A 14,032-nucleotide genomic window follows, 5' to 3' on the forward strand; every position below is an offset into this window, starting at 1 on the left:
CACGTTAATGTTTTGGAAACTTAGATTATTTTAAATTTTCAAATCTAATTTCACAAGGAAATAAGATCACAGAAAGGAGTAACCAGGTTAGCAACAAATAAACAGAACAACAAAAAACAAACAAACAGTTGAATTATTGCGTTGAGCGTTTATGCAACGACTAAAACTAATTAAATCGCCCTTTACCTATTTGGTGCTAATTTTGATACTGTGTGGAACTGTGTATACCTAGTGATTTTTATTTTTGCCCAGGTAGTTCCGTACAAGAATGTATGATGAGTGTAGTATGTAGTGAATGTAAGAATGTAGAATGCATCGTACATGGCTGCTATGTACAAAAAAAATATTTTGAAATTTAAGTGAAGAGTGAATGTGCAAGATATGCGTTCGCTTTGCCAATTACATTACTTGATCTCGGCTCACTCTCTGTTCACATATAAATTTACATGTCCCGATAGCTCAGTTGGCAGAGCGTAGGTCTCATAATAAGATGAGTAATCCTAAGGTCGTGAGTTCGAGCCTCACTCGGGGCAATCCTTTTACTGGCAATTAAAATTTTTTTATAGTTTCCAAGTAAACTAAACCATGACTAACCCAGCACCTATCAAAATTCACATTCGACCCGGCACTTAACTTACGCAAACAAGAGAAACGCATTCATTAGTCAAATTTTAAATTTACTTATCTGTAATTCGAAATCTGTTGGGCTTGGTAACAATCGTAAATTTAATAACTGAGAAAAGAAGAAAATTCGAGTTTAAAAAATATGTCATAACTCGTCCAGTTCACTGTGAATAGTGAAAGAAAAAATAAAATTTCTTATTGAATAATTCTATGAAATAACTTAACTTTGTTAATTTCAGATTTCTGTATTGACAAGAAACAATCAACTCGAAGTGGCAGTTAATTTTAACTTTCTTTGGAAAATGAATAGGAAATAAAACAAAACTAAACTAAAGAAAAAACAGAGTTGAAGTTTCCTGTGAGAGTACAAATAAATTAATTGTGGGGTAACCTTTTTCTTAACGCCAAGGAAGTAGATGATTAGAAGCGAAGACAGTTTTTGTAAACTCTAGGCAAATTTCATTGGGATTGGACTCACGTCGGATTAAACCAAGAGTAAGTGGTTGTTTGCTCTCCACCAATTTTGCTATCCGTTGTTCAGCACGTTTCCAAACCACTTGACTTCGCAAAACATGATCGGCTTTTGTACCGAGAAAGTATTCAGCGTGAACACCCGTCGCTAAAATATGAAGACACTCCGTAGGAGATTCACTATCGGCGTTTGCGATCGACTTTTCAGTAACGTGCATTCGTAAGAAAAACGACGGTTTCAGAGTGCACAGTGAATGCGGGATTTTTCTTGAATCACAAAAAGGACAAATGTAGTGATAGCTTCTTTCGAGAAAGACGTTTTCATCGTATTCGTAGTCGTCAATATTGGGGGTTCCTTCGACAAGCAGGCGCATGTTTCGAGTATGTTCTTCCCTAGAGCACAGATAGTTCACCACAATGTAATCACTCCCGTCGTCCTGTATGGTCGACGTTGGAGGTAGAGTTCGTCGTTGCATCACTCGATCACTGACTGAATCAATAAATTGATTGTACTGCCACAAACTGTAAATACAAATGTAGTATGAGCAACAGCAAGAAATAGAAAACAAAATAAAAACTTACTGTTTGCATTCAAGGCAAAAAGCGACAAGCATACTCTTTAGCCCGACAGGATCGTCTATGCTTGGAAAATGCGGTTTCGGTAATAGTTCACTGATTCTTGCCGTTATTCTAAAACGTTCGCCTGGTTGAACGGTATACTTTTCTTCCAAATGATGCAAATACTTCTTTGCAAGTTGAGCCTCTTCTACAGCACAAAATATGTTTTCAAGGTCTAGTTGAGACGAGGGATCCAAAATGATGATCGACTCTTTGTCTGACTCTTGATCCATTTCTTGGCAGAGATCATCCGGTTCAATTTCTACGATGTCAGAATTACTGCTTTCATTGCTGACTCGGCGAATCTTACTAATAGTTTGCTCCTTAACTATGTTGCAATTTCTCTTTTGAACAGTAGATTTCTGCTCTTGGCTTTTACTTGCGATGAGAAAAATTTCTTCTAGGTCCCCGTCACCGAACGTAACTCTTTCCACTACTCGTTTGCTTTGCGTCTCCTTGGTTTTTCGGGTAATTTGGTCTCCTTTGCCAAGTCGGGAACGGAATAAGGGTGCATCGATACTGATATTTAACTGATTTTCGTTTTCAAGTTCGCTTAAGTCGTTCGTCTTTGAGCGACAATTTGTTTTGATTTCCAAAACTTCATTGACGGCCCGAAAGGCTGGATGCGGGCTGAGGCTCCTTGATGCTGAACGGCTACGATGTCCGAATTGATAATCGATAACTGGAGAATCAGATGGACTTGCCAATTCACTTTTACTCGCGCCAGCCTCAGACTCTGCAGGGCTCAGGATCCGCTGAGCGTTTGGAATTTCTTGTGAAAGTGAAATAGAAGAATGGTCTGCGTCGTTGGATTCGCCCACCTCGGTTACACAACGAGGTGGTTTTTGAGTGCTGGCAACCGCTTGGCTAAAGTGCATATCTTCGAAAGAAGCCAAATTTTGCGACTTGAAACGACTCATCAGTTCTGAGTCGTCCAAATGAGCTTCGCCGAGTTCAGGGTGAATTAAACGATGCAAACGTTGAGATTCCCGCTCAAAGTCTTCGCGAACTAACTGTGGTAATGGAGGAGAAACAGGATCGAAAAAATCGCTTGGAATATCTTTCATAGCTCTGTCTGTAGAACATTCCCCAGACGATATGATGTCTGAAAAAGTCAACAAAATTAAACTCAAGAAAAAAAAATACATTTCCAATGAATAAAATACCTTTCTGAGAACTGATCTTATCTTTGGAAATTTCGGCAACAACTTTTTCGATTTGTAACTGTTGCGGGACGAGATTGACGTCCTTTTCTACAGTAATTGCTGTAGGCTCCTTGTCCAAAAGCCCTTCTCTGGTGGGTTGAAGATCGACTTGTTGCCGTTCGGGGAGTTGCTGAGTTTCAATTTGAATGTCCATCTTTTCAGCTGGCAGGATATTTAATTCGACATTTTCGACGGAATCCTTAGCTTTCGCCAGTCTCTGTATCAATGACTTGTGATATCTTGTGTTCAGAGGAAGCAACTCGATGGCTCCAACGATTTCGAACTGCACGACGGTGATGCTTGGAAAAGGATCAATAACTGGTACAACTTCCCTGAGATAGAGTAGCATTTGGCGTTCTAGAGTGAGAGTACCGAGTAGTACTTTGGAGCAACGAATGCAAATACGAAAGCAGTCACTATTAATATCTTGCGTTTGTTGCGAGTCATACGGCCCTATATTCGTGTCGCTTACTGTAAAAAGCGGACACCGTGTTCCATCTTCAACCCAAATTGCCACGCCACATTCTTCTTCATAAAAGTCTACAACGCGACAGGACAAGTTAAAGTTCGCTCGCAACTTGATTTCCTGATTTAAAAAATATAGATATACATAAGAATGAGACAACATTAAAAATAGAAATTTTAAAATTACACTTAGAGTGATGGGGTTCTTGTCCGTAGCTTCTATATTGGCATGTATCGATTCTACTGGCTTTCGATATCGTTCAAGTGACCATTTTTTCAGATTTTTAACCAGTTCAACGTCTTCTTTCGTAACAGTGAAACGACTGGCCGAGCACCGAGGTCTTTCTTCGTCATTCCACGGAAATATAACCAGGTCATCTTCACGAAAAACTCGAAAATCAGTATGACCGTCTTTTGGTCTGATTTCAGCCCATCCGCGGTGTAGACGGATGATGTCACCCGTTTCAATTTTGGGAAAAGCACTAAGAGACGAAGTGAAAACATGAACGCAGTACTCTCGTTGTTTCACCATATCTTCGTAGCACGAAGGATCAACTACCACAAACATCCCGTGTCCTTTGCCTTGTCTACCTTCCTTTGGTTCCTGAGGGTAAACAAAATGTTGCCATTAGAAGGAAATAAAAATAAGACCAATCCAAGCATATTTACATGAATTTGAGAATGTATGACTGCATAAAGATTGCATTTCATTTTCGGTTTCTTAGTTATGGCCATATTTTTTTCAGCATCATAGAGTGATGTATATACATATTGCTCTGATTTAGCATCAGTAAAGGAAGAGAAGTAATGCTTGACTTTCATCCAAGGACAAGTTGATGAAGGAACCATCAAATGAAATTCAATGTTTTTACTCTTAACTTGGTATGGAATGTCTATTGAGGAAGAAAACAAATAAGTTGTTGAATACTGAAACTCACATAAATCACCTACTTTGAAATACTATAATGGCCTTCCCAATTTTTTTGGTAAATAACTTTACTGTGGCATTGTTTTTCCACTCTTCGGCAACCTTTGAATGTAGAGTGAGAAAGAATTTTTCACCAACATCACCCTTTTCTGAAATTTCATTGATTGCTAGTTTAAAGGAATTTGTGTTGTCATAATGGATTTGATTGTCATAGACTCCCTGAAAAATTCAGTTAAAATTAGTTAGCATTCAAAGAAAACACAATTAACCGAGAACCAAATTACCATAAATATTCCTTTATTGCCAGATTTATTGAAGTTTATCCCTTTAGGTGCCACTGATGTATCTATAGAAGTGGAAATTGTCTTAATGGATTGAATTTGTTTCTTCACCTCGACATCTAACGTTTGCATTGCTGCTTCAAACGTGATGTAAGCCGCCTTATCAACTTCCAGAAACTTATTGGCACTCATTTTAAGAGTTTATGTGTTATGATCTGATCCCATCCACCACACTATCGTTTAAAGAAATGAAAAGTAGCAGTTATTATCGAAAGCAATCAACATTTTGATAACAAAACCTTAGTAGTTCGTACTCCGTTTGATGACACCAAGGATTTGTATTCTGTCTCCTATGCTTGGATGTTGCCAGACTAACCAAAATACTAAGTGCTGAACGATACTAATTACCAATTTTATCAACAAGTTAATATAAACTAATGTGAATCAAGTTTTATAAATATGTTTGAAGAATAATATAAGTTTTTATTCATTTATATAACAAATAACAAAAATGATTTATTTTACTTAGCTACAGGCTAGGCTCCTCCCCTATTTTCAACTGACACCTATATGCTCTGGCTCTATGCCACCTATACGCGTAAATCGTAAACGTAGTAAAATCGGCTTAACGAAAATTGTCGGCGTGTAACTTTTAAACAATCTTCCTGCCTCTCACATCTTCGTCGTGATCAATTTCTTACAACTCAAAGTGTCGACAATGGATTATTCATATTTCCTACTAGCATTTTTATCTGTGGTCAATTGCGAGTGGAATACCAACGATTACCTGAAGAGAGAACATTCGCTTATGAAGCCATATACGGGTAAGTTATTTATTAAAACTAAATCCAGTTCGCTCAAGATCAACCTTAGTTTTTTCATGTAACAGGGTCAGGGCTCTCTATGCCATTCTGGGACTTTTTAGGTAGCACTGTGATAAGTTCAAATTACATCAGGTTAACATCAGATTTGCAGAGCAAAAGTGGTGCCATTTGGAATATAGTGGTAAGTTCACATTTTGTTGTAGTTTATTTTTGCTGTTGTTAATATTTCATCTTTTATTTTCAGCCTTGCAAATCAAAGAATTGGGAACTCCAAGTCCAGTTTAAGGTTCATGGACATGGAAAAGATCTCTTTGGAGATGGATTAGCATTTTGGTATGCTCGTGATAGAATGGTTAAAGGTCCTGTCTTTGGATCCAAGGATTACTTTTATGGACTTGCCATCATTTTGGATACATACAGCAATCACAATGGCCCTCATAATGTAGATCACATTTTCTTTTATAATAAGCTGCTTTTAAATTTATGGTTCTATTTCATTTATGCAGCATGCACATCCTTATATTTCTGCAATGGTTAATAATGGAACTCTCTATTACGACCATGATAGAGATGGGACACACACTCAGTTAGCTGGTTGTGAAGCAAGGTTTAGAAATGTAGAACATGAAACATATTTAGCAGTTCGCTACGAAAATGATAAACTCTCAGGTATTAACTGGTTATTTCATGCTATAATAATAGCCTTTTCCTCAAACTTTTTTTTTACAGTTTCAACGGACATTGATAATAAAGCTGGCTGGAAGCCGTGCTTTACAGTGGAAGGTGTCCGATTGCCGACAGGATACTATTTTGGTATGTCGGCAACAACTGGAGATCTGTCCGATAACCACGACATTATTGCGGTAAAATTATACGAGCTCGACGATTCTTCGACGGACGCTGTAAGTACAATAACACGGAAAGAATGACTCATTTTTAACTCATATTTGCATATTTGCTTGAAAAATTTAGACCGCTGAAGATCGTTCAAATATTATGCCGGCTGCTCAGTCGTTCGAACCTCCAAGAGGTATGGATTATTTTTAAAAATTACCACCACTAGAATATTTTTTTAAATTACCGATTTCTCTAGAACACGTCGATGACCCGAAGCCGTCTTCCATGGGAGGTGTTAAACTCTTTTTGTTTATGCTTCTTGGTGTTTTAGGAGTATTTGCTTGCATAGTCGTGGGAATAATTTTCTATCAGAGACAACAGGAAAAGTCAAGGAAGAGGTTTTACTAGGTTAACACATCTCCTAATGTTGAAATCATTATTTTTGTGCTTTAAAGTGTTGGTTTTTGTGTGCTCAAGATATTGACAAATAAATTGAAAGGGTGTGAGTAAATTTGTAGTAATTTAATTAAAAAATTATATTGTCAGTTTAAGAAAAATCAGTCATAAGAAGATCTTGCTTGTAAGTTAGCCTGAGCTTGGAAAAAGTTACCATCTGCAATAGTTGCCTGCTTATTGATAGCTTGATGCCTTGAAAAGAAAAGAAACCAAAGGAAATTGACTAATCTGTTAACATATTAATAAATATATATCATTGACCTTTCTCTGCTGACTATTTCTTCCATGATCTCACCACTACCACGAATCAGCCTAAAAGAAAAACTTTGTAACTTGCATAGCTTAATCATCATTTTGATATGAATTACCTTCTTCTTCCTGTTTCAGGATCTACAATCCATTTCAAGGTATTCTGCTGCTTTTCATATTCTTCTTTAGTCATGGGGGCTCTTATCTTGGAAGAATTTAAATCAATATGTGGTCCAACATTTGTTTCTAATGTTGGTTTAGTTTGGCTGACACTGACAGGTAGAGTCAACGGTATTTCTGTAATCACAGCTTTGACAATACTGGCTTCTAATTTAGCTTTCTTTTTTTTGGCTTTGCTCTTTTTATTCTTCTTCTTTCGTTTCTTTGCTTTCTCATCTTCACTTGATTCTGAACTGGAACTGCCACTAGAGGATGAACTAGAAGAGTCAGATGATGAACTAGATGAATGACGTTTACGACTTTTCTTTTTTAAATGCTTCTTTCGAGATATTTTTTCCTTTAAGGATTTCTTACTCTTTTTCTCTTTCTTTCTTTTCTGTTTACTTTCAAGGGCACTTTTCTTAGAGACTGATCGAGCCCCTTTAGCAATAATCTGATCCATTTCGAAACATCAAAAAAACACAGAATGGGAAATATGTTCAACAAATCACAAATCTCGATATTTTCTTTAACGACGTGACATACTTAGGGTACACCAAGTCTTCTGCACAGGTAACGGCGTGTTTATATCTGTCTTTGGGGTTCGGCAACACAAGTCTGCAAAATGTCAACCGTGCCATATCCCAAGTTGCTAAACCGTCTATCAATCGATAAAGACTAAGTAGCCTAAACCAGCCTAAACCATCGATATTAACTTAAATTTAAAAAAGCAAAATTTAAAAATATTCCTGTTGTAAAAAAAATTCATATTAATTAAAACTGTGAAAACTGAATTAAAGTCCCAAATACAGAGCTTAATTTTCCCCCTTCAATCAACAAATTTTGTTTCTAAACCACGTCTTTTCGAAAAGAATCGAAGACGTTGATTCAGAGATATGTTGAGCAAAAGAATTGAATAGATGTAAATGTAAATGAATCAACTCAATTTTAATGAAGAAACATGATCAATCATAGGTAGACCTTGCTTTCATATTAGTTTGTGGTTGAAAAAAGTTTCCGTCTGCGGCAAATAGTGTACTAGGAGTAGGTTTAACGGAATGTGGCCTTAGAAATAAATAAGAAAAGAAAATTAATTAATTTTCTCTTAAAAGCTTATCTTGTATAAACAATGACCTTTCTTTGCTGGCCATTTCTTCCACAATCTCTCCACTGCCACGGATTAGTCTATAAAACAATTGATTTATTTCAAAGTGCCAATGTTAAACTTTCATGATGTTATTACCTTTTTGTTCCAGTTTCAGGATCTGTAATCCACTTCAGAGTACTCTGTTGTTTTTCATACTCTTCTTTAGTCATGGGAGCTCTAATCTTTGACGATTTCAAATCAATATGTGGTCCAACATCTGCCTCTGGAATTGATAGCTTAACAACTTGCACAGGTACAATGACTGGTAGTTTTTCAATCACAGCTTTTGACTTGGTTGCTTCTAGCTTTGCTTTTTGTTTCTTCGCTTTGCTCTTTTTACTTTTTTTCTTTCGTTTTTTGGATTTCTCATTTTCACTTGATTCTGAACTGCTTGATGAACTTGAAGAATCTGATGAATCAGAAGAACTCGAGGCATGACGTTTACGACTTTTTTTCTTTGAATGACTTTTTCTGGATTTCTCCTTTGATGATTTCTTACTTTTTTTTCCTTTCTTACTTTTTAATTTTCTTTCCAAATCACTTTTCAAAACCAGAGATTTCCCAGCAGTAATTTTATCCATTGCTCTATTAAAAATGACAAGAAACAAGTTGTCAATACAAATTTACTCAATGACAACCAAATCAAACAAGCTACTACTTCGATTAGCTTCTATCCTTCTAAACTCGAATCGTCGTCTGGCGTTTTGAATGAAACGTTCGTCTGTCATCTGCCAAAGGGTATCGCAAGAAGGTTGCTTAACCTCTTTACTCAAAAAGTCGTCTGCAATTTAATTTCATGTTTCATCAGCCATTTTATATGTTTAAATTATACAATAAAATACGTCACCAATTAAATATTTGTCACTCGATGATAACAAAAAAAACTAACGTTTATTGGAGAACTTTACAGTAAACACTAGGTGACGTTGACATAGGTATGATTCAAACAACCTAAAATTCAGTTGCTAGTCCAGCTAGTAAGTTTTTCTCTTGAGGTGAATGCACAATATGCCAAAGCTAGAGCAAGACCACCTGCTCCACCTTTCATGCAGCTTTTCAGACCTGAAGTTGATTTATATAATAAACCAGTAGCAGTGGCGGCAGCTAATGTATTGATTTCGTCCTCAGTATCCCTTATCCAGTTAAGGCCAACTCCAAAAGCACTGTACATCACAGCAGCAACACCAAGAGTATTTGCTGTTCCAGCTCCTTGCTTCATAACATAGTTGATCAATCTGAAATTTAAATATTTCATCAATAGGTTAAATACATGGATAAGATATTGAATAAGTACTGTGTTCTTCGAAGCTTTCCAGTGTGACCGGCTACTGCTGTGTCTTTGATTCCTCTCACAAGACCAGTAACACCTCCAATACCTCCACCGATCATGCACATCCCACCTATCGAAGAAAATGCTAATTCAAAACGTCCTCTATGGCTTCTAGCTCCTTCGGGAAAGATGAATTCTGGTTGACTACTCTGCAAGTACGATGGATCGAAGTTCAGATACGGTGAGAGGGGGGCCAAGTTTCTGTTAGAATACACTGAAAATTCGAGATTTTAAATTATTACAAAAGTGATAAGTACTAAAATTTAACTTCTAATTTACCCGATGAGTTTAAGTCATTCTGTCCTGGGTCCATTTTTATGAAAAATTACTTCAAAATGGTTAGAAAATATTATGAAACCAGCACCAGCCGGACTTGTCGTTTGGGAAACGTGGATCGTCTGCAAGAATCTACCTCCCTGTTGCCAGATTATATTTTAACAACTACCGTTTCGGCGTCCCCCCCCCCCCCAAAAAAAAAAAAAAAAAAACATTAAAAAAATTCGATCGATAAACCAGAGCTATAGCCTAAACAACCAGATAAACTATTTAGTATTAAAGTACTACTGGATCACTGGATCATCGGAAACATACATAATAAGGTCATGGGCATGGAGAGAACAGAGAAGGAGATGGAGAGAACCTCTCCATACTCCTGGTAAGGTAAAAAAAAAACAACGCAATAATTACGTAATAGCTAAAGATTTTACTTTTAACCTTTGTGAGCATTTTTGGGCATAGGAAAATGAAAGTAAAGTATCGCATATTTGGGATTTAAACTTGAAACCCCTTCTTCGTTATTAGGGAACGGAAAAAACCCAGGTAGCTACAGTTTAAACCTAAAGTTTCGTAGACTAATAAAGGGAGAGATAGTAGCTAAAAAAGTTTCCCAAGAGAGGATGGAATAAAGCCCAGACAGTATACCCACAGAAAGCGACACGATCAGAAGCAGGTCATCCATGCTCCCTACAATAAGCTGGACGACTTGACAACGGAGACCAATTTTTTAAGTGTTCAACAGTCGTCGCCGAATATTCAGTGGTCTCACAACGCAGTATTGATTTAGGAGGAAAACAAACTAAAATATGATTCTCATCATAGTCTTGTCTCTTTTGCAAGCAATTGTTGCGCTTGTTTCAAATTCCACAGGATCCAACGAATTATTGGTTCTAGATGGGCATCCGCGTGGCAGAAGGGCTGTGCTCGTGAACAGTGACCCCAACGAACCTTGTCGAATTTACGGCCATAGGTACGTGTTAACCTTCACGATTCCAACCCTTACAACGCCTCAAGGGAAAGTTCTTTTTTTAGTAACCCCATACAGGTTATTGAAAATCTACCGGACGGGCCAAGACTCCGAACAATCAATCAACAAGAATGGTTGACAATTGCCGCTGATTGTCAACAGCGGTTGCTCACTCTCAATCAGAAGCCGACCACTGCCAGCAATCAGATAGATTTCATTTATCCAGGTAAACAAATGAAAAAAATACATTATATTAGTTCAATTGAATTTCAAATAACAGTTCGTTTGATACCCAAACAGGCACCAAATGGTGTGGAACAGGAGACGTTGCGAATAATTTTAAAGATCTAGGACCTCATGCCGCCACTGACATATGCTGTCGAGATCATGATTTTTGCCTAGACACTATGAAACCTGGAACTTGCAAATATGGTTTGTGCAACACCTCAGTCTTCACTAAGTACGTTTTCCTACAGTAAATGTTTTGTTCACTGTAGTTCTAATAAAAATCCTAAGTCCTAACTTTTCTTAAAAAGGTCCCATTGCGATTGCGACGACCGATTTCGTCAATGCTTGCTAAATGCGGCGAATGACCCAGCTAGTGTTCCAGTGGGTTTCATCTATTTTGACGTTGGTTTTATAAGCTGTTATCGCCAGACACCTGACTGCGTCAATAAAGTATTCAGGTAAGATGCGCAATTTTGTCCAAAAGACAACATTTTAGAGACCTAATGAAATTGAAATAATCACGCAGGGAACCAATAGAACTAACTAGGCGGAAGAAACGACAAAATCAATCGAGAACCAGAAATTTGCAAAACGGATGGTGTTTTATCCCGCCTCAACCGTTTAAAAAATCGGCAATGATCCGTAGAAACCAACCTGACGGTATATTCCGGCACGTCCTATCAACTATGAGTGATGTTTCAACAATGGTGAAACAAGTGGCTGGATCTACCTTGTCTGTGCAGTCTGGAAAATGAGGGGCATACGGAATGTAAAGCTTTTACTGAATTGGCTGTAAAGTTTTCTACCTGAAAAGCCCTGTCGAATAAAACAAAAGCAATACAACTATCGATCGGCCCATTAGTTTTTACTTTAGGGAATTTTTAATCCTTTGACCTGATCAATTTTATGGCATGCCGCCATCTCGTCTTTCTGGATTTCTAGACAGATACTGTTTTAAATGAAAATCTAGAAACGATTTTAACAGTCAGTAAGGACTTCAAGGCCAATGACAAAGCTTTGTCAATAATAAGTTGTAACCACCAACATCAATCAACACAGATAATACAAAATCGATAATTTTTACTAAATTTAAAATGCAATTAGTACTTGAGCGCTCTTGCGATGTTACAAAGAGCAAGACTGGCATCATTCTTTGGAAACTCGCTCAACATTTGTAATGCTGCGTCGACGTGTGTGTCACGCACAGCTTGAAAATTTGATATCACTTCTTCGAAAGGAGTTCCTGGTGGGAATAGTTTGAACAGAACAGCCTTCTCTTTGGCGTTCTTGTAGCTTTGTATTTCATTGTTAGCCTAATAAAAAAATCATTAAAAAAATTTAACCACCAAGTCTGATCGTACAGAAATAAAGCGGTTCTTACCTGCCAAGCCAAGGCGATTTCAAGCCCAAAATATTTACCGAATTCAACAAGTTCTACGTTATCCCCTAGAATTAGAGATGACTGACATGCATGGGCTAATAACGTCCCATACCTAAAATTAAAAACGTATTTTTAGTTATAATCTGGTCAAACTAGTCATTAAGTATTCATGCCTTAGTTTTGATTGATCCCTCCATCTATCAAGAGCACTGTCTGTTTCATTTGCCACTATGTCAATGAATTCTGCAGTACTGAAGTCTGATATTGCCTGAGCAATTAGCTCTACAACCTGTTTATGGAATATTAATTTAAAAGAGTGTTTTAATTTTTATAGAGTTCAAAGTACAAGATTGAAATACTATAGTCTACCTTAAGATTTTGTAGATTAGCAAGTAGTACACAAGAACGGGCCAATAAAAAATCCCCACATAACACTGCCATTTTGTTCCCCATTTCTAGACTCTCATTTGGTGTGTTAAGGTTGATGACTCCTGTATGAATCAAGTGAGCTGCATGAACCAAATCTGTGATCTCTCCAAGTGTTCTCTGTTTTGGCAGAATGTCTTGATTTTGATCAATTTTTGCAGCCTTGGATACAAGCAAAACCAATAATCCTCTGGTCTGATTTGTTTTGTCTTGCGAATACATTAAATTTCTGCAAGACAAATTTATAAAATAATTAATAAGATTCCAGCAGTATAAAAAGAAAGGTAATCTACTTAGCAGTGTCAAGCAGAGGATGTCCAGTCCCAATTAGCTTTTTTAAGTAAACGGCGATGTTAGATATCTCATCAATGGCTTCGCTTCGTAAACTAAGGAAGGACGTAGGCAAGCCCACTATTTTCTCTGCATTGGAAACTGCTTGTACCCAATTATTTTGACAAATCTGAGAACTCACACATAATCTTCTTGAAATGGTAACATTGACGGGATTGGTGGAACGAATACAACCAGACTGAAGAGTTTTCCAGCAAATCAAACCATTTCTAGACACCATTTCTCCTTTTTTGAATAAAAGAAATGGCACTACACGTGGAAAATAGCGAAAAGGAACACATTAGTTTCAGAATCGTCTGCAGTCAGTCACAAACAATCAAACACAAACACCATCTATTGGCAAATCCAGAATTTGCGTATATTCGCAAAAAATTTAATCAAACGAAATTCACAAAAAATTTAATCAAACGAAACAAATTAAAGATAAAAAAAAAACCCAAAAAATATTTAATTTGATTTTTGACGCAGAAATTTGATGTTTCAAAAAGTTCAAAAATTACCTCTTAAAAAGAGATCTCGTAAAAAAAAGGTGGTCCGAACAAGTCGAATCTCTATGCACAAATAACCGAGGTCCCTGTTGTGGACCACTTTTCAATATTCAAAGAAGTTTCTCTCTTGATTTAGTACCTGCTGCTTTGGTTGCTTTAAAGTCATCCAACAACTAAGTTTGAACTCTAAAACGGGAAGGAGTTAGTACAGCATGTGCTTTCGGTAAAATGACCCATTAAACTGAATCATGTCGAACCGGTTTTTCTTTGCCATCTTTAAGTTTTGCATTACTATTATAAACAATTGTAAATTCATCATCC

General features: G+C 37.0%; 7 protein-coding genes, 1 long non-coding RNA gene and 1 other non-coding gene across 15 annotated transcripts in view; 3 read left to right on the forward strand and 6 right to left on the reverse strand.

Moving 5' to 3' along the window:
• LOC124349621 (LIM homeobox transcription factor 1-alpha-like) overlaps positions 1–14,032 on the reverse strand; it is a 947,038-nt gene that overhangs the window by 917,793 nt on the left and 15,213 nt on the right. The window lies entirely within an intron of this gene.
• The window catches only part of LOC124350283, a 212,576-nt gene that overhangs the window by 89,029 nt on the left and 109,515 nt on the right, over positions 1–14,032 (reverse strand). The window lies entirely within an intron of this gene.
• Positions 224–4,988, reverse strand: LOC124349411. 4 transcript variants are annotated; one of them, XR_006920284.1, is made up of 8 exons: positions 4,596–4,925; positions 4,335–4,530; positions 4,053–4,276; positions 3,571–3,987; positions 2,880–3,504; positions 1,678–2,818; positions 850–1,617; positions 224–788 (listed from the first exon to the last, which is right to left on the reverse strand). XR_006920284.1 is itself a non-coding variant. In XM_046799990.1 (8 exons), the coding sequence occupies exons 2-8, from the start codon at positions 4,782–4,784 to the stop codon at positions 1,023–1,025; spliced, it is 3,387 nt and encodes a 1,128-aa protein (XP_046655946.1). In that variant the 5' UTR covers positions 4,785–4,825; positions 4,907–4,988; the 3' UTR covers positions 224–1,022. The 4 variants fall into 4 exon arrangements, 3 of the variants coding, with proteins under 3 accessions (XP_046655946.1, XP_046655945.1, XP_046655944.1); XM_046799990.1 differs by having other exon boundaries at positions 224–1,617; positions 4,596–4,825; positions 4,907–4,988; XM_046799989.1 differs by having other exon boundaries at positions 224–1,617; positions 4,596–4,825; positions 4,892–4,968.
• Trnam-cau lies at positions 449–533 on the forward strand. Its single transcript is given in 2 exon segments — positions 449–485; positions 498–533. It is a non-coding gene; the product is annotated as a tRNA-Met (tRNA).
• Positions 5,135–6,761, forward strand: LOC124349882 (vesicular integral-membrane protein VIP36-like). Its single transcript, XM_046800807.1, has 7 exons — positions 5,135–5,416; positions 5,482–5,597; positions 5,661–5,858; positions 5,923–6,085; positions 6,146–6,318; positions 6,389–6,446; positions 6,510–6,761. Exons 1-7 carry the CDS (start codon positions 5,311–5,313, stop codon positions 6,659–6,661), a joined length of 966 nt encoding a protein of 321 aa, XP_046656763.1. The 5' UTR covers positions 5,135–5,310; the 3' UTR covers positions 6,662–6,761.
• Positions 6,775–9,031, reverse strand: LOC124349993 (ADP-ribosylation factor-like protein 6-interacting protein 4). 2 transcript variants are annotated; one of them, XM_046800959.1, is made up of 6 exons: positions 8,923–9,031; positions 8,361–8,849; positions 8,252–8,302; positions 7,078–8,182; positions 6,971–7,021; positions 6,775–6,901 (listed from the first exon to the last, which is right to left on the reverse strand). In XM_046800959.1, exons 4-6 carry the CDS (start codon positions 7,578–7,580, stop codon positions 6,811–6,813), a joined length of 645 nt encoding a protein of 214 aa, XP_046656915.1. In that variant the 5' UTR covers positions 7,581–8,182; positions 8,252–8,302; positions 8,361–8,849; positions 8,923–9,031; the 3' UTR covers positions 6,775–6,810. The 2 variants fall into 2 exon arrangements, with proteins under 2 accessions (XP_046656915.1, XP_046656914.1); XM_046800958.1 differs by having other exon boundaries at positions 8,361–9,023.
• Positions 9,137–10,032, reverse strand: LOC124350048 (mitochondrial import inner membrane translocase subunit Tim23-like). Its single transcript, XM_046801050.1, has 3 exons — positions 9,874–10,032; positions 9,559–9,808; positions 9,137–9,499 (listed from the first exon to the last, which is right to left on the reverse strand). Exons 1-3 carry the CDS (start codon positions 9,905–9,907, stop codon positions 9,223–9,225), a joined length of 561 nt encoding a protein of 186 aa, XP_046657006.1. The 5' UTR covers positions 9,908–10,032; the 3' UTR covers positions 9,137–9,222.
• LOC124349908 (phospholipase A2 hemilipin-like) lies at positions 10,531–11,908 on the forward strand. Its single transcript, XM_046800842.1, has 5 exons — positions 10,531–10,840; positions 10,903–11,063; positions 11,138–11,297; positions 11,374–11,523; positions 11,592–11,908. The coding sequence occupies exons 1-5, from the start codon at positions 10,677–10,679 to the stop codon at positions 11,818–11,820; spliced, it is 864 nt and encodes a 287-aa protein (XP_046656798.1). The 5' UTR covers positions 10,531–10,676; the 3' UTR covers positions 11,821–11,908.
• Positions 12,082–13,987, reverse strand: LOC124349864 (all trans-polyprenyl-diphosphate synthase PDSS2-like). 2 transcript variants are annotated; one of them, XM_046800780.1, is made up of 6 exons: positions 13,724–13,987; positions 13,166–13,472; positions 12,816–13,101; positions 12,620–12,735; positions 12,447–12,558; positions 12,082–12,378 (listed from the first exon to the last, which is right to left on the reverse strand). In XM_046800780.1, exons 2-6 carry the CDS (start codon positions 13,441–13,443, stop codon positions 12,166–12,168), a joined length of 1,005 nt encoding a protein of 334 aa, XP_046656736.1. In that variant the 5' UTR covers positions 13,444–13,472; positions 13,724–13,987; the 3' UTR covers positions 12,082–12,165. The 2 variants fall into 2 exon arrangements, with proteins under 2 accessions (XP_046656736.1, XP_046656735.1); XM_046800779.1 differs by lacking the exon at positions 13,724–13,987 and having other exon boundaries at positions 13,166–13,536.

Source organism: Daphnia pulicaria, chromosome 7, assembly GCF_021234035.1.
Source record: "Daphnia pulicaria isolate SC F1-1A chromosome 7, SC_F0-13Bv2, whole genome shotgun sequence".
Taxonomy (NCBI): Eukaryota; Metazoa; Arthropoda; class Branchiopoda; order Diplostraca; family Daphniidae; genus Daphnia; species Daphnia pulicaria.